Genomic DNA, 26,671 nt, shown 5'->3' on the forward strand with positions numbered 1-26,671 from the left:
CAAAGGGGGAAGTCTAGAAGCTAGAGTTTTTGTCAACTGCTTTTTCATAGAATGCGAGTAGAATTCTGTGGTGTAGTAATGTTGACATTTACCTACATAAATGCAGATAATTAACTATTAGGGTAGCCCTTGTGGGAATCCAGAGATGGCAATATTTTCCCCGTGGTCTCCAATTCATAATCTATAGAAAACAATCTCTTCTGGTAGTTGCCACAGAAGAGTCTCAAACCAATAACTTCTCCCACGAATGAACCATGGTTTCAAATTAAACTACGTGTAAAGCCTAGGCAGTGCAGACATGCACCAAGATATATAAGGAAACTTTTAACAAATACTTATCAATAATCAATAAGAAACAAAACAAGAACAAAGTCAATGAATATAATGGTATTTTCAAAGCAACTAAGTTTAGTTGTATCCCAGTCAGCAGAAAAACACTGAGCAACAAGAAAGAACAAGAAACCCCAACAGGACCAACAACAAATGGCAACAGATCTGAAATGCAGTCAGATGCATCAATTTTTTTGGCTGGGTAACTTTGTTGAAATGACCTGTACATGAAGCACTAGGAGGTATCATGCTATACATGTTGTTTGGCAAACCTTCAGGAGAGATGATATCAATGGCACATGTACAAAAGAGAATATAAAACAAAGGCCAATTTGTGGGAATTGAAAATACTGCTGCTATCTCTGTTATGTGGTTTATATTATGTTAATTGTGTCCTGAAACATTGAATGCAGTGCACTGTTACGCATATTCAATATCCAAATCAACAATTTTTTAGAACTGTTTTTGGGGAGGCGGTGGGGGACATTGTTTGGCAGGTTTGTTCTTGCAGAGTTACACCAACAGCTTTGGTTCAATTCCTATACAGGCTGAGGTTACCATATAGGATTCTTCTTCTTAATCTCCCCCTTCATTTTGAGGCACAGTGACCCTCAGGTTAAATCACTCCCACTCTTTTCTCTCTGATGAGAGAGCAGTCCTGTAGTCCTCTGGGACGATGGTGACTTTAACTTTACCTTTCAAGGGGAAGGGGGTTATTGTACTTTCTGTAACTCACCTCTCTGCCACATCTCTCAAATAATGACGATTTTTCATACTTGTTAGCTCAGATTATTGAATTCAACTGACTAGGGAACTATATTTTGTGTTTCATTTTCCACCCAAATCCAAATCAATGGAAAGATTAAGAGTGGATTGAACAAATTCCAAGATGGTTCACTATACTGATACCATGATAGGAGATAGACTCGATAACCACTTTCACAGCTGACCCCATCCATCTTCCTGCTACCAATTATTATTTCAGTAGGAAAGTCTTCCAGCCAGCCCTTAAGTATGAGTTTCAGCAGATAAACCACAGCATAAATCAATAAAACATACTAACACAGAAGAATATATATTTCATTTTACGTGAACATTATGGTGACTCAATTTTTATTCTTGTCTAAGATTTTTGGTACATTATACTGGATGCAGTCACCAGACGGTAGATAATAAATAAACTAATTTCATAACCCCAAAATTAAGCTCACTGTATTACTTGGCCAATGGTCACAAAAGTACATAACAACTTTATTACTGTGCCTACTGTAGTGTTGTGTAGATAAATATAGTCACCACATTGTGAATTGTGGAATAAGCAAACATAATTTACCTTCCAAGACGTTTGTAGCTTAAGCATCTTCACAATATCACTCAATGAATTATTCTTGCATATTTCTATCAGAAAATATTATTTACAAAGTACCATGGGTACAAATACAAGAGTTCTGGATTGGACAGAACTTTAATGCATGGTGAATAAACACAATACTGTGGACTATTTCAGCTGATGCTCAGAGGAACACTGCTTCCATTTTTAAAATATATAGCCAGATAAACCCTGATGACACCTGCATTATGACACGTTATGAGGTGTACTTTAGATAAGCCATCAATCCTTCTAAATTAACTAAATAATATAAATAACCTCATTTCGACACCAAATTACACATCTCAAGAAAAAATAGACCTCACTGAATTAGACAGTGTTTTTAATGCTTATTCCTCAAATTAAATGTTAGATTTTGAATCATCCCATTTGTTAAAAGACAATGTAACTGTCTTTTAACAAATGGGATGATTCAAAATCTAACATTTAATTTGAATAACATTCTTAGAAAATAAATGGTGCTTTCCCTGTTACTGAATGTTGGAATATCCCAACTACTGATTCCACAAGTCACATTCTGATTCTCTGCATTTATACATGCAAGATCATCAGGGAGGCTTACCTGAATTGGGTGTGGACGGGGAGTTTGCCTGACTGCCTTGGTGGGCTACCACTGTTGTGGCATCTGCTGCAGTTTTGGCTGCATAAAGGTTGGCCTCTTCCTGGAATTTGCCGATGTTTTTCTTATACCTGATTCGCTTATTACCAAACCAATTCGACACCTGTTGTTTGAAAGACAAGGTAAATTAATGAACGATATTGAACTTAATAACTTAAAAGCATAGCAATTTGCTGGATAAGGTAATGGTTCTAAAGGAATTAAAACTCATGTTATATTGACTCCACCTATTTTAGCAATGTTACACACAGTCTGCAGGTGAGACAAGATGTTCTATTCCAGTTTTCAGAGGAAACAGGTGTATCTGTAATGGCTGCCTGAGGTCCTAGGCCAATTGCAGTTGTATTATTATTGGAAAACACTACCTCTTCTGTAAATACTTTACAGTAGTTTGTCCTCTCCCAGTAATCACTAGATAGGCTCAAGACAAATCAAAGACAAAGGAGAACTGGTAGCAGCAAATGACATCACACAACCCTTACTCAGTACCACATATTGTAAAGGCAGCAATACCACAAGGTACCAGAGTGGTCATCTGGGAGTGTCCAAATAGTTGCAGCAGTGGATAAATGACTCCCATCACAACTGTAAGAAATCCAGAAGGAAAAACAAATTTCAAGCACGTGAGTTTCCCATTTTAAAGAGCATCACCACGTTAAGAAGACAGCAAGTCAGCAGCAGGGATCGCAGCAGCAATGGAAGCTGCAAGAAGGCAGGCTGAGTACTTCAAAGGCAAAGCAACTTCAAGAAGATGGTAAGAAGTACAGGATTAGGAGTGTAGGCTAAGAAAAGAGAAATTGCTGCCACATTTAGAAAATACAGAGGCTTTAGTGAAAGAAGCTCTATGAGGTGCAACTAAACGTGCCAGGAAATAAAATCAGAGATTCCTAAGGAAAAATTGGAAACTTTACGAAAATTGGTGCACAGTCCAGATGGGTAAAGCAAGGAAATGCAAAGAGTTCACATTTCTCACAATGAGCATCATTGCCACAGACATTAAGCTTCATGAAGTACAGCTACAACAAAAACTGAGAGAGCCAGAAAACAAATTTAAAACAGACCTAGAGAATCAGAAGGGCCTCTAAATTTTCTCATTCCCAGGTTAAATAAATTCTAAGAAATCTAGTATGTCCATCATATGTAAAATCATAAGAAATAAAAGATAAAAAGGAATGGGACTCTTCAATTAAGCCTTAATTTCAGCTGAAAAGTTTAAAAAGGCTGCAACCAGAGATCTATTTAAAATTTGTGTTGACTATAGTGCTTAGTGTTCAGGAGAAAACACCAACTTTACGTGGGAAGAAGTGGAAAAATGCCATGTGGCTGCAAAAGGTGGGAAAACTCGAGAAGCTGGTAACCACAATTTTAAATGTTTAAAAAAACAAGTGGAAAAATCCTGAAAAAAGTGGTGAAACCAACAGGCAGTACAGAGATCCAACATTACAAAGAAATGGTTTTAAAAAGCTTGAAAGCAGTAAATTACTTCAGAATAGCCAGCAGTATAATTTAAAGCTTTATTAAATAATTCAATACAGTATTAAAGGAATGCAGAGTTAAAAAGGGAACAGAACTTGTTTATGTTAATAGATGCCTTGTTAAATCCAAGCTTGATACCACTGCTGAGGTCACTTCCTATCAGATCAGTTACCACAACTGAAGAAACAAGAGTTACACAGTTTATAGATTAAACTACATGTCAAATATGGAAAATGGCTAGAACAGTGGGAATGCCATAGGCTACATTACAATACAACCAACATACATAAGTGATTTGAAGAAATGTATCTTGTTTTCAGTAAAACAATTTTGCTTTTGAGCCTGAATGCACGTCATATCATCGAGTTCCTCTGGAGCACAGGAGTTTCTCTACCTCGCAGAGAGCACCTGGTCCAGAAACAAACCATCGTCAACTATCCAGTCAAAGGGAAACCATTACATTTCATTGCACCTTCGAGACACATGACAAAACCCAAAAAGAGAGAATCTGTTGATGTTACCTGCAAAGGCACAGGCGGTGGCCAACAAGCCAAAAGAGGCTCAACCAAATTCAACAATAATAGAACAGGAACCAACATGTGCTACATCAATCCTATGTTGAAGAATGCTGGACTACAAGTCCACTGACAAACAAAAACAAAAGTTGCAGGTCAAAGTCAGCAAGTCTGGCAGCGTCTGTGGACAGAAATCAGAGTTAATGTTAGCTAATGTTAGAGTTATTTTAGCTTCCTTTTTGGATTGCGTTGGAAAAGATACACAGGGACACCTGGGCATTGCCAGGAGTATGGGCAGGGCCCGGACATCTGTGTGGTGGCCAGAGGTCTCAAAAGATCTCACATCTTGTTGTGCATTTTGCAATTTATACAGGATTGACACACTTTAGAAAAGTGGCAATCCTAAAAACAAAAACGAGTAGCAGAACCTACTTGGGCTTACTCAGGTACCTTTAACTGGTCATCTTCAGACAATGGTCAGTGCCAGTGCCAGCGCAGCTATAGTCCTCAATGAGCAGCAATCATTTTGTAAGGCGACTAAGAGTCTGAAAAGATTTACTTCACCGGTCAAACAACCACAACAGCAACTAAATATGTCACAGAGTTAGTAGGAACTGCCGATGCTGGAGAATCTGAGATAACACGGTATGAAGCTGGATGAACACAGCAGGCCAAGCAGCATCAGAGCAGCAGGAAAGCTTGATGTTTTGGGTTGGGACCCTTCTTCAGATATGGGGGAGGGGAAGGGGATTCTGAAATAAATAGGGAGAGAGGGAGAGGCAGATAGAAGATGGATAGAGAAGATGAGGTAAGAGGAAACAAAACAGGTCAAAGAGGCAGGGTTAGAGCCAGTGAAGGAGAATGTAGGTGGGGAGTTGGGTGGGGGATAGGTCAGTCCAGGGAGGACAGACAGGTCAGCGAGTGCGGGATGAGGTTAGTGGGTAGGAGATGGGGGTGGGGCTTGAGTTGGGAGGAATGGTTAGGGAGGCAGAGACTAGCTGGGCTGGTTTTGGCATGTGGTCGGGGGAGGAGAGATTATGAAGCTGGTGAAGTCCACATTGATACCATTGGGCTGCAGGGTTCCCAAGCGAAATATGAGTTGCTGTTCCTGCAGCCTTTGGGTGGCGTTACTGTGGCAATGCAGGAGGCCCAGGATGGACATGTCATCCGAGGAGTGGGAGGGGGAATTGAAATGGTTCGCGACTGGGAATTGTATATGTTTGTTGCGAACAGAGCGTAGGTGTTCTGCAATGCAGTCCCCAAGCCTCCGTCTGGTTTCCCCAATGTAGAGGAGGCCACAACGGGAACAGCGGATACAGTATATCACATTGACAGATGTGCAGGTGAACTTCTGTTTTGATGTGAAAAGTCTTCCGAAGGCCTGGGATCGGGGTGAGGTATAGGGACAGGTGTAGCACTTGCTTCGGTTGCAGGGAAAAGTGCCGGGGGTAGTGGGGCTGGAGGGGAGTGTGGAGAGGACAAGAGAGTGGTCCCTCTGGAAAGCAGATAAGGGTGGGGAGGGAAAAATGTCTTTGGTGGGGTTGGATTGCAGATGGCAGAAATGTCGGAGGATGATGCGTTGGATTTGGAGGTTGGTGTGGGGTAGTACGTGACGACGAGGGGGATTCTGTTTTGGTTATTATTGCGGATAGGGGGTGTAAGGGATGAGTTGCAGGAAATGCGGGAGACGTGGTTGAGGGCATTTTTGATCACTGGAGAGGAAGTTGCGGTTTTTGAGAAAAAGAGGACATCTGGGATGTTTGGGAGTGGAATGCCTCATCTCAGGAGCAGATGCAGTGGAGGCAAAGGAATTGGGAATAGGGGATGGCATTTTCACAGGAAGGTGGGTGAGAGGAGGAATATTCTAGATACTTGTGGAAGTCGGTAGGCTTAAAATGGCTATTGGTTTCCAGGTGGATGCTAGAGATGGAGACAGAGGTCCAGGAAGGAGAGAGAGGTGTTAGAAATAGTCCAGGTAGACTTAAGGTTGGGGTGGAAGGTGTTAGTGACGTGGATGAACTGTTCGAGCTCCTCGTGGGAACATGAAGCAGGGCCAAAACAGTCAATGTAACGGAGGAAGAGATGGGGGATAGGGCCAGTGTAGCTTTGGAAGATGGACTGTTCCACGTACCCTACAAAGAGGCAGGCATAGCTTGGGCCCATGCGGGTACCCATGGCCACCCCCTTAGTCTGTAGGAAGTGGGACAAATTAAAGGAGAAGTTGTTGAGGGTGAGGATGAGTTCAGGTGAGCGGTTGAGGGTGTCAGTGGAGGGGGACTGGTCGGGTCAGCGGGGCAGGAAGAAGCGGAGGGCTTTTAGGCCATCGGCATGGGGAATGCAGGTGTATAGGGAATGGATGTCCATAGTGAAAATGAGGTGTTGGTGACTGGGGAATTGGAACTAAATATGTACAGACTAATCAACAACTCAAGACAGGTAAACAGCATATATTCCATGGGAGCCAGACGGATTTCCACAGATGCAGGACACAGTCATGAAGATACTGCTATCTGGTCCAAGCATCCAGGATATGAAAAAAAAATTACCTCTTCCAATTTGGAAGAGATTGTCTGACCCAGAAATCCAAGATATTATAAGAAGGAATACATCTTTCAATGGAACAGTTGTTTTTCAGGAAGGAAATTCAGGAGATTAAGGGTCCTCCAGACAGAGTAATGGACAAATAATATCTACAAAGAAAGAAATCTTCTGCAACAAATATCCAAGAGATGAAAGACCCTCCAGAAGTGAAACAATTCAGAACCAGGGTTCAACAGTCCTCAAGAAAGAGACCTACTATTCTGTATTCTGAGAAAAGTCCCATGCAAACCACCTGTGTTTGGAAAGAACTTGGGGTGGATGAGGTATTGGTATATGAGATACAGGGCTGAATTTTCCCATTTGTAATGAAAGTGTGGTAGCAAGCGAGTTTCATACTGTCTGGTCTGTCACGGCCTGGGGTGAATTTTCAACCGCGATATGCTGTTCGGCTGAACAAAGCCATTGGGCACATTTCTCGGGGAATCACATCACATGTGAGCGGACTTGCTTGCTACTGGCAAGACTTTCAATTTATTTGCCGCTGATGTATATTTAAAACCCAACTACACGCTATTTCAGACAAGAAAGCCAGAAACAACCTCTCAATCTGCAAAGCTTAATCCTGGAAGTGTCCCAGAGGAAAGGCAAGCTGTCTCTCCTTTTCTAGGACAGAGTCTGGAGGTGTTGGTGGACAGGGAGTTGAAACAGATGGCAGTACTATCTCCTGCTGACCTCCAAAGGATGTCAATAGACCTGTCAGCCTGAACAGAAATTGTAACATGACTTCACGGCTGTGTCCCACATCTAAAGGGACACCCAGCAAGAAAGTCAATGATATACTAAGCTTTGCAAGGCAACAATCATCATCTTCTCAATGCTATCACAAACTCACAGATCCAGCTCACTCTAAATGTCAGAGATGAGGGGAACTGCAGATGCTGGAGAATCCAAGATAATAAAGTGTGGAGCTGGATGAACACAGCAGGCCAAGCAGCATCTCAGGAGCACAAAAGCTGATGTTTCGGGCCTAGACCCTTCATCAGAGAGGGGGATGGGGTGAGGGATCTGGAATAAATAGGGAGAGAGGGGGAGGCGGACCGAAGATGGAGAGAAAAGAAGATAGGTGGAGAGGAGAGTATAGGTGGGGAGGGGATAGGTCAGTCCAGGGAAGACGGACAGGTCAAGGAGGTGGGATGAGGTTAGTAGGTAGGAAATGGAGGTGCAGCTTGGGGTGGGAGGAAGGGATGGGTGAGAGGAAAAACAGGTTAGGGAGGCAGAGACAGGCTGGACTGGTTTTGGGATGCAGTGGGGGGAGGGGAAGAACTGGTCTGGTTTTGGGATGCGGTGGGGGAAGGGGAGATTTTGAAGCTGGTGAAGTCCACATTGATACCATTGGACTGCAGGGTTCCCAAGCGGAATATGAGTTGCTATTCCTGCAACCTTCGGGTGGCATCATTGTGGCACTACAGGAGGCCCATGATGGACATGTCATCTAAAGAATGGGAGGGGGAGTGGAAATGGTTCGCAACTGGGAGGTGCAGTTGTTTATTGCGAACCGAGCGGAGGTGTTCTGCAAAGCGGTCCCCAAGCATCCACTTGGTTTCCCCAATGTACAGGAAGCCACACCGGGTACAATGGATGCAGTATACCACATTGGCAGATATGCAGTTGAACCTCTGTTTAATATGGAAAGTCATCTTGGGGCCTGGGATAGGGGTGAGGGAGGAGGTGTGGGGGCAAGTGTAGCATTTCCTGCGGTTGTAGGGGAAGGTGCCGGGTGTGGTGGGGTTGCAGGGCAGTGCGGAGCGAACAAGGGAGTCACGGACAGAGTGGTCTCTCTGGAAAGCAGACAAGGGTGGGGATGGAAAAATGTCTTGGGTGGTGGGGTCGGATTGTAGATGGCGGAAGTGTCGGAGGATGATGCGTTGTATCCGGAGGTTGGTGGGGTGGTGTGTGAGAACGAGGGGGATCCTCTTTGGGCAGTTGTGGCGGGGGCGGGGTGTGAGGGATGTGTTGTGGGAAATGCGGGAGACGCGGTCAAGGGTGTTCTCGACCACTGTGGGGGGAAAGTTGTGGTCCTTGAAGAACTTGGACATCTGGGATGTGCGGGAGTGGAATGCCTCATCCTGGGAGCAGATGCAGCGGAGGCGGAGGAATTGGGAATAGGGGATGGAATTTTTGCAGGAGGGTGGGTGGGAGGAGGTGTATTCTAGGTAGCTGTGGGAGTCGGTGGGCTTGAAATGGACATCACTTACAAGCTGGTTGCCTGAGATGGAGACTGAGTTGTCCAGGAAGGTGAGGGATGTGCTGGAGATGGCCCAGGTGAACGGAAGGTTGGGGTGGAAGGTGTTGGTGAAGTGGATGAACTGTTCGAGCTCCTCTGGGGAGCAAGAGGCGGCGCCGATACAGTCATCAATGTAACGGAGGAAGAGGTGGGATTTAGGGCCTGTGTAGGTGCGGAAGAGGACTGTTCCACGTAACCTACAAAGAGGCAGGCATAGCTGGGGCCCAAGCGGGTGCCCATGGCCACCCCCTTGGTCTGTAGGAAGTGGGAGGAATCGAAAGAGAAGTTGTTGAGGGTGAGGAAGAATTCGGCTAGGCAGATGAGGGTGTTGGTGGAGGGGGACTGGTCGGGCCTGCGGGACAGAAAGAAGCGGAGGGCCTTGAGGCCGTCTGCATGCAGAATACAGGTGTATAGGGACTGGATGTCCATGGTGAAAATGAGGTGTTGGGGGCCAGGGAATTGGAAGTCCTGGAGGAGGTGGAGGGCGTGGGTGGTGTCACAGATGTACGTAGGGAGTTCCTGGACCAAAGGGGAGAAAATGGAGTCCAGATAGGTGGAGATGAGTTCGGTGGGGCAGGAACAGGCTGAGACAATGGGTCGACCAGGACAGGCAGGTTTGTGGATTTTGGGAAGGAGATAGAAACGGGCCGTGCACGGTTGGGGAACAGTGAGGTTGGAGGCTGTGGGTGGGAGGTCCCCTGAGGTGATGAGGTCATGAATGGTGTTGGAGATGATGGTTTGGTGCTCGGGGGTGGGGTCATGATCGAGGGGGCGGTAGGAGGTGGTGTCGGAGAGTTGGCGTTTGGCCTCAGCGATGTAGAGGTTAGTGTGCCATACTACCACTGCGCTGCCCTTGTCTGCGGGTTTGATGGTGAGGTTGGGGTTGGAGCGGAGGGCTGCCTGTTCTGCGGGGGAGAGGTTGGAGTGGGAGAGAGGGGTGGAGAGGTTGAGGCGGTAATGTCTCGACGGCAGTTGGAGATGAAGAGATCGAGGGAAGGTAGGAGGCCTGGGGGTGGTCACTGCACATGTATCTTACAAAACTCATGGATATAACTCTTTATATTTCATGCAGCATGTAGCATGTTCATTCAAGGGATCAAACCCACCTCATCCTCTCAAACTAGTAACATTTCATGACCTCTGAGCTTTCTATTTGCTCACTGGGGACACCTCACCGACCCACCTGCTCATGACCACTAAATATTCCACTGCATCCTTTTGTATCACTGTGGGGAAAACAGGCCTTCCTTCTCAAATTAATGTCTCAACAGTGCCCAGCTGGCCTACGTATAATCTCTAGAGCACCTGCAATTAAGCAGGATTGATAATGGACAGGGCCCTGTAGTGTAATTAGGTGAACCCCTTGGTTAACTGTGTCAGTACCCCTTCACTGACTGCAGTCTTCCTTAATTTCACTCGAGTCTTAACATGCATGCAGTGCATTCTTGTCATGTGAGCAGCTGGCACATGTTGTGGCTCTGACACTAATATGATGCAGTGTCACACAGTGGTATGTCCAGACATTGTCTGACTAATAAATTGACCGTTCAGTGCTTCCCTTCATGACAAGTAGCTTGCCTTTCCCTCTACCTAAGAAGCAACCTAAACCACCGAGACTGGCAGTATATGAGTGTGTGTTATGAAAACAATGTGAAGCTGAGGATAAAATGAGGGCTAAAGTGAGTGATTGCTAAGAAAGCAGACTAAGAACTATAAGACACTTGACTAAATGTCAGATCAAAAACATCCCATACAGAAGCATGAGATGTGTGGCTGTCTCTGCTCACAAAACAATCTGGTAGAAGCATGCAAAGTCGTAGATTTTTTCCAACTCCAAAGTAAATTTTTGAAAGCCTGGAGTGATGTTTGAGTTGGTCTGACAACAGGTTTAGTGATGCAGAGTTGACTGATGGATTGAGGACGATGGTGACCGTGGAATGGAGCAGACGAGAATTAGGAGTGACATGTAAGTAGGACAAATTGCGGGTTTAATGAGATGCAAAATCATGGAAATAAGACAGCGACTCTGCAGTTGCCATTTAAACCTTGATAGGAAACTAATTTTCAATGTCAAGAATCTGAATTTATCATTCCCACCCTATTTTACTATCATACTTGACATTAGTCTCAGCACACCAAGGAGGAGGAAATTCTGCCCATAGTTATATACATGATTTTATAACTTATTAATAATGGGGAAAATTGCTAGCAATGGGAAAATGCCATATAAGTGAATGGCTCTGAATGGGTTAATATTAGATTCACATCATCTCCAATCATTTTATTGATGTCACAAACAGTCTGTGGGTGAAGACAAGGAGTTCTACTGTAATTCTCAGAGGGAGCAGATGCAGCTTCCAGAAGTCCTGGTAATTGTGCCTGACCAAATATAGTTGTACTTATTGCCGTCATGAAACAAATCTTCTCATTATTTGAATAACAGCGCCTCTTATAAAGTCATAAAGTCATACAGCATGGAAAAAGACCTTCAGTTCAACCAGTTCATGCCAAACATAATCCCACACTAAACTAGAGTCACCTGCCTGCTCCTAGCCCATATCCCTCCAAACCTTTCCTATTCATATATCAATCCAAATATCTTTTATGTTGTAACTGTACCTGCATCCACCACTTCATTATGAAGTTCATTCCACACACGAATGGATGGCAGTACTATTTCCTGCTGACTTCCAAAGGATGCCATGTCAATAGACCTGTCAGCCTGAACAGAAATTGTAACATGACTTCACAGCTGTGTCCCACATCTAAAGGGACACCCAGCAAGAAGGTCAATGACTGCCTTTGCAAGGCAACAACCATCATCTTCTCTGTGCTATCACAAACTCACAGAACCAGCTCACTCTAAATGTCACTGCACATGTGTCCCTTAGTCTTACAATTCCCCATTTTAGGGAAAAGACAACTACTATCAACTCTACCTACACCTCTAATTATTTTATAAACTCCTATCAGGTCACCTCTCAACCTCCAATGATCTAGTGAAAAAGTCCCAACATTTCCTTACAACTCAAACCTTCCATGCAACATCCTGGTAAATCTCCCCTGAAAACCCTTTCCAGCTTGATAATATCTTTCAGTATAACTGGATGGCCAGAACTGGATACAAGATCCTAGAAGTGGCCTCACCAATGTCCTGTACAAACTCAACATAATGTCCCAACTCCTATACATAAAGGACACAGCAATGAAGGCAAAACGTGCCAAACACGTTTTTAACCGTCCTGTTTATATGTGATGCAAACTTTAAAGAATTATACACCTGTACCCCAGCTTCCTCTGTTCTACAACCCTACCATTAACTGTATAAGCCCTACCCTTGTTTGTTATACCAAAATGCAATGCCTCGCATTTATCCAGATTGAACTCCATCTGTCAGTTTTCAGCCCATCGTCCCACTTGATCAAGATCCCTTAGTAATCTTAGAAACCTTTCTTCACTATCTACTATACCACCAACGTTGGTGTCATCAGCAAACTTACTAACCATGCCTTTTATTTTCTGATCGAAATCATTTATATAAATGAGAAACAAAAGAGGACCCAGAACTGATCCCTGTAGAACACCGCTGGTCACAGGCCTCCAGTCTGAAAAGCAGTCCTCCACCAATACTCGCTATCACCCGCGGTTAAACGGATTATGTATCCAACTGGCAAGCTCACCCCAAATCCCACGTAACCTAACTTTACCAATTAGTCTACCATGTGGAACCTTGTCAAAGGCTTTATTAAAATCCAAATAAACCACGTCTACTGCTCTGCCATCATCAAACAAATGGTGGTAACTTCCTCAAAAGCCCAATCAAGTTTGTGACATGATTTTCCTTGCAAAACACCATGCTGACTGTCCCTAATCAATTTTTGCCTCTCTAAATGTCCATGAATCCTACCTTTTATAATCACTTCCAACAATTTACCCACAACTGAAGTCAGGCTCACAGGTCTATAGTTTACCAGTTTCTCCTTAGAATCTTCCTTAAACAAAGGAACAACATTAGCCACCCTCCAGTCATTAGGCACCTCACCCATAGTTATAGATGATGCAAATATTTGTGCATACAGTCTCGTAATTTCCTCCGTTACTTCCCACAACATTCTAGGATACATTAGAACAGGTCCCAGAGATTTACCCACTTCTATATTCTCTAAGACTTCCCAAACTTCCTCTTCTGTAATGTGAAGTGTCTTTAAAGCACCCAAGTTTATTTCTCTAAATTCTCTAGACTTCATTTCTTTCTTCACAGTAAAATGTGATGCAAAATATTCTCCCTAGGTACCCTATGGTTGTGTGCCCTCTACCACTAATCACCAGATAGGGCCAAGACAAAGCAGAGGTAAAGGAGGATTGGTGGCAGTGAACTACCTCAAACAACTCTTAAACCAGAACCACATATTGGCAGAGGTAGCAAATACCATAGGGAACAGGAATGGTTCTCTGGGAAAATATCAGACAAATTAGCAGATACTGCAGGGCTGTTTGGAAAGTTTATTAAAATCAAACAATCTATCAATAATGATAAATCAAATGGAAAGTTAGTTTGCGAATTTATTTCTGAAATAAAGATTGATTTGTGCCTCCACCTCTGATAGTGCAGACCAATGCACGAGTATCAATGGGTATCAACTAGTATTCAACAGTTGCTGAAAAGACTAATCTTCAATAAAAGCCAAAGCTGTAAGTATTACTAGACTTCTTTTTCATGGAAAGTCATCATTTAACACCTGCTATTCTGCAAAGATCAGTGGATAGAAGAGATGGAAGAATAATTGCCCTTTTCCCCACTCATAGCCAAGGGTTCTGAAAACAATTACACTGTCTTACTGGTAACCCAAAATGAAGTTAGCTAATTTGACAGTCTGGGAACCACAGGGTTGTCTTCCCTGTTCAAATCCTGGCCGTTTCAGGACTGTAGTTTTTTCATTTTGTTACTTAGCTTGAAAATCAAATGCTCTACTCAATATAATTGAGGAATAATTATAGTACACAATAGAATTGAACTGTCTTCTTTTGGTTGAGTCTCGTATGGAATAGATTACTACTGTCAATTTACTCTTAGTTATGACTGCTTTACACTCATGTTTAAATACCCTGCTAGGTATTTAACTTCTGTGAGAAGCACTCAGCATTTTAGACAGATTCAGATCTCAGATCTTACAGTGAGGCTGTACGACACTTGCATGGATATGAGAAGATCAGATATTATAAAAAGAATAAAGTGATGTAAATTATGAATCTATTTTGGAAGGTGAGAAAAAGACTTAAATAAATGGATATCGTTACGACTGAGCATGGAACAGTGTCCACTGCTCTAGTTCCACTAGTCTAAAACATAAGATAAAATACTTAATTCCAGTTACCAAGATGTCTAACATAATCATTTATCTATATAAGGTTTTAAACAACAAGATCTGTCAACTAGGGTTCTTAATAAACACTGTTATTGGTTTATAATCAAAACATAATTTATTCAGGATGTGAGTTTGCTCTCTGAGCTGGAAGGTTAGTTTTCAGACGTTTCGTCACCTTTTTTTTATTTGAAAAAATATGCTTTATTCATAGAATGTACAAAAAAAAACATTTATACACCTACCCAGTCATGCAAGCCACTCCGGGTTACCCAGGGGGTACGTACGCCAACTAAAGGCAAAAACAAAACAAAGAAGAAAAAAAACAAAGCAAAGAAAATACCCCGGCAGTCGTCTCCCCGCAGAGTCCCCGTTGGCCCCCTGACCAGTTGGGGAAGGCACCAGCTGGGCCCAGTTACCAGATAGGGTTCGTTTTTCTATTCTGGACGAGGGGTTTCATACCGTGGTCTTTCCCCACCGCACCTTGGCGGTGGCTGCCCCAAGCTTTAGCGCATCCCTCAGCACGTAGTCCTGGACCTTGGAGTGCGCCAGTCTGCAACACCTGGTCGAGGTCAGTTCTTTCAGCTGGCAGACCAGCAAGTTGCAGGCAGACCAAAGAGCGTCTTTGACCGCATTGATGGTCCTCCAGGAGCAGTTGATGTTGGTCTCGGTGTGCGTCCCGGGAAACAGCCCGTAGAGCACGGAGTCCCGTGTCATGGAGCTGCTCGGGACGAACCTTGACAAATACCACTGCATCCCCCTCCAGACCTCCTGCGCATAGGCACACTCCAGAAGGAGGTGATTGACAGTCTCATCCCCCTGCAGCCGCCTCGAGGGCTGCGTGCGGTGGCACAGAGATTCCGGGCATGCATAAAGGATCTCACTGGCAGAGCCCCTCTCACCACCAGCCAAGCAATGTCCTTGTGCTTGTTTGAAAGTTCTGGCGATGAGGCATTCTGCCAAACGACTTTGGCAGTCTGCGTGGGGAACCACACGACGGGATCCACCCTCTCCTTTTTCCGAAGGGTCTCAAGGATACTACGTGCTGACCACTGCCTGACGGCCTTGTGGTCAAAGGTGTTTCCCTTCAAAAATTTCTCCACGAAGGACAGGTGGTACGGGACAGTCCAACTACTCGGAGCGTTCCGCGGCAATGAAGCCAGGCCCATCCTTCGCAACACCGGGGACAGATAGAACCTCAGCAAGTAGTGACACTTGGTGTTTGCGTACTGAGGATCTACACACAGCTTGATGCAGCCGCACACAAAGGTAGCCATCAGGGCGAGGGTGGCGTTCGGTACGCCCTTTCCCCCATTTTCCAGGTCTTTGTACATGGTATCTCTGCGGACCCGGTCCATCCTCGACCCCCAAATGAAGTGGAATATGGCCCGGGTGACCGCAGTGGCGCAGGTCCAGGGAATAGGCCAGGCCTGCGCCACATACAACAGTACCGAAAGCCCCTTGCACCTGACAACCAGGTTCCTACCCGCGATGGAGAGGGACCGGAGCGTCCACCTGCCCAGCTTCTGCTTCAGTTTGGTGATACGCTCCTCCCAAGTCTTAGTGCATGCCCCAGCTCCACCAAACCAAACACCCAGCACCTTCAGGTAGTCTGTCCTAACGGTGAAGGGGATGAAGGAGCGGTCGTCCCAGTTCCCGAAGAACATGACCTCGCTCTTACCCCTATTGACTTTGGCACCCGAGGCCAGTTCAAACTGGCCGCAGATGTCCAACAGCCTACTCACCGACCAACAATCGGTGCAGAAGACGGCGACATCGTCCATGTACAGGGAAGTCTTGACCTGAAGGCCTCCGCTGCCTGGGATAGTCATGCCCTTCAGGCTCACGTCCTTCTTGATGGATGCGGCGAAGGGCTCCACACAGCACACGAACAAGGCAGGAGAGAGCGGGCAGCCCTGCCTGACTCCAGATCTAACAGGAAAACTGTCTGATTCCCACCCGTTGATCGAGACTGCGCTAACGATGTTGGTGTAGAGCAGCCGGATCCAATTGCGGATGCCCTCCCCGAACCCCAATTTGGAGAGGACGTCCCTCATGTAAGCATGAGAGACCCTGTCGAAGGCCTTCTCCTGGTCCAGGTTGACGAGGCAGGTGTCCACCCGCCCGTCCTGTACGTAGGCGATCGTATCCCTGATGAGCGCGAGGCTCTCAGCGATCTTCCTGCCCGGCACAGCACAGGTTTGGTCAGGGTGAATCACCGACTCCAGGACAGATCTGACCCAGTTGGCTATGACCTTGGCCAGGATTTTGTAGTCCACGTTCAATAGTGAAATGGGACGCCAATTCTTAATTTCTTCCCTCTCCCCCTTCGTCTTGTACATGAGGGTGATGATGCCCTTCCTCATGGACTTGCACATTTCCCCTGCCCGAAGCGCACTATCGTACACCTCCAGCAGGTCCTGGCCGACCAGGTCCCACAGAGCGAAATACAGCTCAACCGGTAAGCCGTCGCTTCCGGGAGTCCTATCCCTCTGCAAGGACTTCAGGGTTCTGGTCAGCTCGTCCAGGGATATCGGCCGGTCCTGCCACTGCCTCATGCCATCATCTAAGACCTCCGTGATAGACGACAGGAACAACTCGGAGGCCGTGCTGTCTGTGGGCTTCGCATCGTACAGTCCGGCATAGAAGGATCTGCTGATCCTCAAAATATCGGGCCGAGATGACGTCACCGAGCCGTCATCCTCCTTCAGCCGGCTAAGCACAGAGCTCTCTTTGTGCACCTTCTGAAAGAAGAAACGTGAGCACGTCTCGTCCTGCTCCACGGAGCAGACCCTGGACCGGAAGATTATCCTGGAGGCCTCCGTGGCGAAGAGCGAGGCTTGCTGGCCCCTCACCTCGCGGAGGTCCACCATGACATTGACCCCCATCAACTGCAGAAGGAGCAGGTTCTGCACCGTTTTCTGGAGTCGCGACAGCTTTGCCCACCTATCTCTCGCCTTCCGAACACCCTTGAGGACAAAGAACCTCTTGATATTCTCCTTCACCGTCTCCCACCAGTTGCCCGGAGACTCAAAGAGGGGTTTCACGGTTCTCCAACCGGCGTACTCCTTCTTAAGCTCCTCGACGTTCTCTGGGGTCAACAGAGTCATGTTGATCTTCCACGTTCCCTTGCCGGCCTGCTGGTCATCCTGTAAGTGACAGTCGGCCAGCAGGAGGCAGTGGTCAGAGAAGAACACCGGCTTGACGCCAGTGGACCTGACCGTGAATGCCCGTGACATAAACAGAAAGTCTATCCTTGAGTGGATGGACCCGTCTGGCCGCGACCAGGTGTACCTCTGCTGCGCTCTGTCTGCAGGGGTGCTGAAGACGTCGAGCAGCTTGGCGTCCTTCACCGTGCCCATCAGGAATCTGGACGTGACATCCAGTTGACTCCCCCCACCCGCTGTACCCACGCCGGATCTTCCATCTGCATCAATGATGCAGTTGAAGTCTCCGCCTAGGATGACTGGCCTGGACGTAGCCAGTAGGGGTGGAAGCCGCTGCAGGACAGCCAACCGCTCACTCCGTACTGCTAGGGCGTACACGTTGATCAGCCTCAGGGGAGCGTTCCTGTAAGTGACATCAGCCACTAGGAGGCGCACCCCCACCACCTCCTGAACTTGACAGATGGTGAAGTTGCGCCCCCGCAGCAGAATAGCCAGGCCCGAGGAGCGACAGTCGTTACCCCCCCGACCAGATTGAAGGCCCATAGATCCAGGCTCCGGACCATTTCCCGTACCTGCCGAGGTGCGGTATCCCACACTCCTGCAGAAACTGGAGGTCCGCCTTGACGGTGGTCAGGTAGGCCAATGTGGACACACATCTTGCGGTGGACTTGACGCTGCGCACATTAATGCTCACAACTTGTACCCCCATTGTGGGCAGTGACCGCAGTACCCTCCCCAAGTCCAAGGTCCAGCCCCTCCATCTGTCCCTACACGCCCATTGCCCGGGCTAACTGCTGGATCGTCTCCGGGCTCAGGAAACCGTCCGTGCTGCCTTCCGGGTGGCACCCCCTGTCGGGGGTACGGAGGCAGGAGAGTCCAGCTCTGGGTCAGGCTGGGGACACGCTGTTTCCTCCTTCCTGCCTGGAAGTTCCGGGGGGCCCTCCAGTGCCCCAGCGGCGCGTGGCTGGGTCTCGGAGGGAGCCTCAGGACGCCTCCTGTCACCTGGAAGCGGGGTGCTGCTTTCCTTCTCCCTTGAGATCTTTAGCTTCTGCTTTGGGCGGGCCTCCTCCGAATTTCCCTCGTCAGAGGAGCTCTTATAGCCCCCCTGTAGCTGTCTCTTCCCGCCTGATGGTTGTGGTGCCCGGATCCGCCGGCGCGCCTTCCTCCTCGCTTTCCGGACCATCGTCCACTCCCCTGGGTCACCTGTCGCCTCCTCCATCGACTCCAGGTTGTCGGGGGGAGCGGAGCCTGCAGGGGCGCTTGACTGGCCTCGAGTCCATGCTGCGGGGCTGGGCCCTCCTGCACGACCTGGCCCTCCTGCACATTAGGGGGGTCCTTGCAGGGCCCTGGTGCCTTCCTCTCCTCTGGGGGGGCTTACCCCGCATTGCCCATGCCGGCGACCTGGGCGTAGGTGATCCCCCGCCGCGGGCATGCCCTGTAGATGTGGCCCGCTTCCCCGCAAAGGTTGCAGCTTTTTTCTTTTGGGCAATCCTTTGCAAGGTGTCCCTCCTCCCTGCAGATGGTGGCTTTGCAGTCGGCCGCCACGTGACCTGACCTACCACAGGCATGGCAGACTTTAGGTTGCCTTGTGTAGGTCAGGTAGCCCTTGCTCCCGCCGACCGCGAAGCTGGACGGTGGGTGTACGATATTCCCGTCCGAGCCCGTCCTCAGCGTCACCCTGACCTGCCTCTTACTGCTCCAGATCCCGAAGGGGTCCATGATGTTGGTTAGGTCCCCTTCCACCTTCACGTACCTTCCAAGGAAGGTCAGGACATCAACCGCTGGCACATGCGGGTTGTACATGTGTACAGTCACCATACGGCTCCTCTGCGCTGGCATCACAAACAGCGGGACAGCGGTCAGTACAGAGAGGGGACCCTCACCTCCTTTCTCCATGAAAACCTCCAGGAAGCGCTCGCAAAGCTTGGCACTCCTGAAGGTTACATCGTAAAAACTTCCTCCAGGGAAATCCTGCAGGCAGTAAATGTCCACAGCAGTGAACCCACAACAGTCCAACAGGACCCTCTTCACGAAGAAGGTGCGGTCCACAGGTGCACCTGCATCCACCTTCTTTACGGAAACACGGATGGTGTTCCGGACCCCCTGACCTGGGGCACGAGCACTTGCCGCAGCCATCGTTGCAGGTTGACTGCTCCCCTGAACCAGCGTTAGGCCGAAGCCAGCATTAAGATCCACCAGTTGCAAGGGTGCACAGCCAACCCGACGTCTTCCTTCCACCTCCAACGCAGTCGCACTCTCCTCTTCTCGATCCACAAGAGAGTGGGTCTTTATTTTGTTCCGGATGTAAGCTGCTTCACTGAGCTGGAAGGTTTGTTCCCAGACAATCCGTCACCATTCTAGGTATCATCATCAGTGAGCCTCCGGTGAAGCGCTGGTGTTATGTCCCGCTTTCTATTTATCTGTTTAGGTTTCCTTGGGTTGGTGATGTCATTTCCTGTTCTTTTTCTCAGAGGATCTCAGACCATCCTCTGAGAAAAAGAACAGGAAATGACATCACCAACCCAAGGAAACCTAAACAGATAAATAGAAAGCGGGACATAACACCAGCGCTTCACCGGAGGCTCACTGATGATGTTATCTAGAATGGTGACGAAACGTCTGAAAACGAACCTTCCAGCTCAGTGAGCAAACTCACATCCAGAACCTCAACCTGAGCTACAAATCTTCTCAAAACTTGCTATAATTTATTCAATAAAGATACAATAAATGATTAACATACCCAGTCAATAATACAGAAGCATAAACATTTATCTGCTCTATGTATTCCCAAAACACACGTGCAAACATACTGATGCACTTTGGGAAAAGAGGGAAAAAAATTTCCTGTAGAGACTGGCATACAGGTGAAAAATCACTTTGGTCAATGGTTATTCTAGAAGGCAAAAAGATAGTGTAGAATGTTCTAGAGTCCGTAACTCTGATTTTTTGACTGGAGTAGTCAAGTGACTAATCAAGCACAGTTCTCTCTGAACATTGCAGACACAGCTTGCTCAGGAAATGTAAAATAACCATAATCACAGTGGACTGCTTTCTTGTTAGACACAGACAGTCAGTGGTGGTTTAATCCGAGGGTGGCCACAGCTCAGGGGAGGGATGAGTTTGAAAAGGAGGGACCTTCATAGTAACCTTAGCCGGTGCAGTAATTGAAACCATGCTGCTGGTGTCACTCTTCATTGCAAACCAATTGTCCGCCCAAGTGAATTAACCAATCTCAAAATGATCCTTCAGTCACTCTTTCAAAAGAACAAATAAGCTTCACCCTGAATTCAAATGATATACCTTCAGAAATGAGAGAGTCAAATTTGGATTCCACCATGGAATTTGAGATAGCTGTGTAGGAGTTGAGGGCAAGATTCAGAGAAAGAAGTATTCAAAGTTACAAGACCTGCTTGTTGTGCAATAAATGTTAATTGTCTTACAAGTAGGGAGAAGACATCCAATCAAATTTCTCATTGGACTCCATTGTTTTGCATATATCCCATCTAATAACACTGAACTTGATACCAGATTCAAATTAATAGTCTTTATGTAGCATCTCTAAGTCAACAGGTTGTGTGTTCAAAACCAGAGATCTAACTGCTACATCAAGGCGGACACTCCAGTGCAATACTGCAGGAATGTCATAACTATATGCTCATAACCATCTTTCAAATGAGACATTAAATTAAGACTTTGCCTGCTCGCTCAAGAATGTGTAACAGGTCCTAAACGACCATATAAAGAAAGTTAGAGGAGTTCTCATAGTGACCTCACCAATATTTATCACTCAACCGACATCAGTAAACCAAGTTTTCAAGATATTCTTGTGTGCAAACTGACTATTGCATTTCATCGTTTTACAATTGAGACTCTGCTTCTAAAAAGAAATTAATGGGCTTAAAAGTATTTTAAGATATTACAAGGTCAGCAAGGACAACGCAAATTATACAATGTAATGCTCAGAATCTGGATTTACACGATATAATTTCAAAGTATGAAGATGACAGAAGGCTAAAAAATGGAATAAATAATGAGGAAGATGATAAAAGATTTGAGAAGATCTTAGGCTGGTAAAATGGGCCAGACATGGCAGTTGAAACTTAAAACATAATGTACAGTTTTGAAGGTAAAATAATAAAATTCAACATCAATTAAAAAATCTAATTTTGAAGTGCATGTACACAGAGTCTACAGTTGTACTGAAGTGATAGGACAAGTTGATAAAGCTATTCAAAAAAGCATAAAGAGTCTTTGGCATATCGAAGCATAGAATACAAATGCTTGACTGTGCTAAATCACAAGTCACTGATTATGTTACAATGCTGTGTTATACATTCTGGAAAACACATTATGGTAAGGATGTCCAGATCTGCAAGGAAATGCATGGGAGGTTTACCAGTTAGATGCCAGGCGTGAGGAAACACAGTTTTATGGAAAGAATAGAGAAGTTTGGTGTTGTTGGGAGGTCAAACAGGAAATATAACGGTGTTCAAAACTGTTTAGGATTTTTATACATGGAGCTCAAGAAAAAACTATATTTACTGACTAGAAGGACACGAATCGGCAGACACAAATTTAAAGCAAAGAAAAACAACAGGGGAGAGGAGAATTTTCTGCTCACAATTAATTGTTATCATGTGAAATTTACAGTCTGAAAGAATAAAAGCAGAAACTTCTGAAAGGGAATTAGATTTCTACTTAAATAAAGGAATACAAATGCAATGGTGGAATGTGCATAATTTACTCCTCTTTTAGGCAGTGTCATCCGTACAACAGCATTGTTTTTCTGTGGAGTACGAGTTTATATAAATCCATATTCTTTCTTCTTAATTTAAGAAGGAGCACAGTTCACATTACTGAAAATGCCCTCCACAGTGGTCGAAAATGCCCTTGACCGTGTCTCTCACATTTCCCGTAACTCATCCCTCACACCCCCTGCCCAAAACAAAAACAGAATCCCCCTTGTCCTCACGTACCACCCCACCAACCTCCAAATCCAACGTGTCATCCTCCGACACTTCTGCTATCTGCAATCTGACCCCACCACCAAAGACATTTTTCCATCCCCACCCTTATCTGCTTTCCGGAGGGACTACTCTGTCCATGACTCTCTTGTCCGCTCCACACTCCCCTCCAGCCCCACCACTCTTCCCTGCAACCAGAGCAAGTGCTACACGTGCCCCAACACCTCCCCCCTCACCCCCATCCCAGGCTCTAAGAAGACCTTCCACATCAAACAGATGTTCACCTGCACATCTGCTAATGTGGTATACTGTATACGCCATTCCCATTGTGGCCTTCTCTGCACTGGAGAAACCAAGCGGAGGCTTGGGGACTGCTTTGTGGAACACCTACGCTCAGTTCGCAACAAACAACTGCACCTCCCAGTCGTGAACCATTTCATTTCGCCCTCCCACTCCTTGGACGACATGTCCATCCTGGGTCTCCTGCAGTGCCACAACAATGCCACCCGAAGGTTGCAGGCACAACACCTCATCTTTCACTTGCGAACCTTGCAGCCCAAAGGTATCAATGTGGACTTCACAAGCTTCAAAATCTCCCCTTCCCCCACCGCATCCCAAAACCAGCCCAGCTTGTCCCTGCCTCCCTAACCATTCCTCCCTCAAGCCCCAGCCCATCTCCAACTAACCTCATCCCGCCTCCTTGACCTGCCCACCCTCCCTGGACCAACCTATCCCCACCTACAATCACCTTCACTGGCTCTATCCCCACCTCTTTGACCTGTCTGTCTCCTCTCCACCTATCTTCTCCTTTATCCATCTGCTATCCGCCCTCCCCTCTCTCCCTATTTATTTCAGCGTCCCCTTCCCCTCCCCCATTTCTGAAGAAGGGTCCCGACCCAAGACATCAGCTTTTCTGCTCTTCTGATGCTGCTGTGTTCATCCAACTCTACACCGTGTTATCTCAGATTCTCCAGCATTGGCAGTTCGTACTATCTTTCAAATTATTATCTGTTTGTTTGGCTTCCTGAGAAATAAGAGATGGAAATTTTGTGCATACAATAGTGTCTTTTAGAACTTCAGGCCACACCACTATAATTACCAATTAAGTACTTGCACTGTCTTTTTACTAAACCCAATATATTCTGCTGTACAAGAAAAATTGCTCCAACCCTTTGCATGCATTGTGGCCTTTTGTTTCTTCCTGTCTCCTGCTAGTCTCCATTTATGGTACTGGCTAACGTGATCCTCCTAAAGAAAATGCAAATAGATCCTCTGATCCATTACGTTTTATTTACATGAAAAAAAGTCACATTAGTCTTGAAAAATTAACTCTGTTTCTCTCTCCACAAATGTTGTCAGGCTTGAATTTCTCCAGCACTTTCTGTTTTTATTCCATTTATACATGGTTCTGCCATTGCTCTTTCACTGCCATTTCACTTAAACCATTGCCAAGAGCGTGGTCCTCACCTTCTTCACATTACAGAAACAGCTGTCTAGCAGGTGGAAGGATATTAGATTTTTAAAGTGACACACGACAAAACTCTGTTGGCAGCATTTATCGTTGCGCCAGTTTCCATGAACAAGTCTTTCATTTATATGGTTTTGAAGTGACACAGCAGCATGGAAGCTGAAATATATAAAGCTAGATAATATAACAATGTTCTCCATGTAAGAATCTTTCATGTACGTGTAGACATTGCTCTTCATTCTATGGATATGTGTAGAGACCTGGGAATTTTAAACTTAAGCATGTGTTTCCTCACAAGATCTTCCATGCAAAGTGCAGTGATGCTCTAATAACCAGTCAACATTCATTTTACTGACTACTGAAAGAAATTTGCTAGTTTTCCTCATATTCATAGGAAGGATTCACATATAAACTTCTTGTAATTGTCCTTTTCATTGTCAGCCAATAACTCACTTTAACACTCTTGGCAAATGTTTCAATAGAACTGTGGCTTCCAGTCTTTCTTAAACGGAAACTTTAGAAAGCTGAAAATAATGGAATTTTATTTTGTTTAATTAAGTTATTTTGAAAGAAAATTACCATGTATATTTATGCAATCAATACAAATATACTATAGATCAAAAGGCATTTTAAACAGCTCACGCAATTTTACCAATCTGTATGTACATCAAACCGAATCACTGTCTTTTGTTCACAAACTTAGTTTCTATGGTCACAATTTTCTGTTAACCATTGTTACAATGTTGGCATGCCAGTTACTCTATATCAACTGTCAAGATGCAGTGGAGTCCCTGCCCACTGGTACACGCTTTATTGAGTATTGAAGTCTCTTAACTCTGTCGGAGAATACTGGAGCACAGGAGGACACACAGTTCATTGCACCTATACTTACATGGCCTTGCTTGTAAACAGAACCCTAGGTTGATCAACAAACTACAGTCAATTTACAGACAATAAATAAAGTACATACTTTTTAAAAATTCTCAAACCAAGAAATTGACATGAGGGAATAACAATTTACCAAGTGGAAAAAGAAGTAACTTCACAGAAACCAGTATGCCATCACCAAGTCACCCGTTATCTACATATGACCTCTTCAGAGCCAGTTCTCTGATACTCCCCTTTTTATCTGTCAGCCAGATTAACAGCCCCAATCAGAGAATTCATATTCTATGAGGTCTAGCTGACTGTTTTCATTACAATTGCTGCATGCCTCCTCCTCTGAGTGCAAGGGCACTGGCCGGCCTTTTACTACAATCACTGGTAACTGAACTAGTTATTCTAGACAAGAGACTGGAACCAAAGTTGTACACTTAATCTGTAAAAATTCCCTGGTATATAGCCTAGTCAAGGTCTTGTATAAACTTAAATTTAGAGCAATATTTCTTAAAATCTAGTTCTACAATCACTGATACCGTCGCACTGGTATTGATCTCTGGTAAAACAGGATGACCATTTAACCAGACATTTATTTTCATTGGTTCTGATTTAGATATTGCTAAGCAATTTTACTGTTCCAAACCAGACATAGTTGGACTTTCCAGGACATGAATTCTCCTGGATAACCACCTATGAGTTATCCCACTCAATACATGTCTTATAGGATTCTATTGCCAGGATGCTAAAGTTATTTTTCTGGCTGAGGCTTGGCTTTGTTTTCGGGTTTTTTCTTGAGAGCCAACCTTGAGTCTGTCTGGACAGGATGTGTCCTGAGTGAAGCTAAGCAATTGTTTGCAGTAAAGTGGTTTTACCCAAGCTCAGTTGGACTGGAGAGGGTGTTTACTTCCATCTGAATACCCAGAAACTCTATATTCCACTTGTTGCTTTTTCTAATGATAAAGCCAGTTGTAGCGCCTGTCTGAAGTCCAGTTGGGCTTCAGATAGTAGGCATTTTTGCACAGTTATGTCATTAATCCCACATACTAAAGAGTCTCTAAGCATTTGATTAAGATATAAACTAAAGACAGAGGTGTTTGCCAATCACCTTAACCTAGTCAAAAATCCTAAAACAGATTCCCAGTTCTTGAATTGCTAAGTAAAAATGATAGCATGCCAGAATTACGGAAGGCTTGGGGCCATAATATTCTTTTACTATGTCCATTAAGTCTTGAAAGGATATAGTTTCTGGTGTTTCAAGGAAAGTTAAGCTCCTAATAACAGAAAAAGGTGCAGCTCCACAGGCTGTCAGGAGAATTAGTCATTGGTTTACATCTGCCACAATGTCATTTGCCTAAAAAAAACATTCTTTCCACATACAGGGCCCAGTCCTTGACAGCAGGGTCAAACGAGTCAACCTTCCCAAACAATGGCATGATCTAAGAAATTCTTACCCACAAAGACAACTGCTGTGAGCAAGTTTCTTCAAGATCATGCTTTACTGTCATTGCTATTGAAGTAATTCCACAGAGACTGGTATCCCATCATCAAGTCATCTTTTATTTACACATGAACAGTCTGTGACTTTAATGCTACTTCTTCAGAATCAGTTATCAGAGTGTCAATATTTCTGACACTCCTCTTTTTATGTCAGCTGGAGCTCCCTGATTTGACCAGA

At 45.5% G+C, this 26,671-nt stretch overlaps 1 protein-coding gene across 11 annotated transcripts in view; it reads right to left on the reverse strand.

The window, feature by feature from the left end:
* Nucleotides 1-26,671, reverse strand: part of pbx4 (pre-B-cell leukemia transcription factor 4) — a 472,408-nt gene that overhangs the window by 27,767 nt on the left and 417,970 nt on the right. For all 11 annotated transcript variants that reach the window (XM_059639960.1, XM_059639966.1, XM_059639962.1 and 8 more), the window contains one exon: nucleotides 2,283-2,442. In XM_059639960.1, coding sequence (XP_059495943.1) covers nucleotides 2,283-2,442 — 160 coding nt within the window. The remainder of the gene's footprint in view (nucleotides 1-2,282; nucleotides 2,443-26,671) is intronic.

The sequence above is a fragment of the Stegostoma tigrinum genome, chromosome 35, assembly GCF_030684315.1.
Source record: "Stegostoma tigrinum isolate sSteTig4 chromosome 35, sSteTig4.hap1, whole genome shotgun sequence".
NCBI classification, from domain to species: Eukaryota; Metazoa; Chordata; class Chondrichthyes; order Orectolobiformes; family Stegostomatidae; genus Stegostoma; species Stegostoma tigrinum.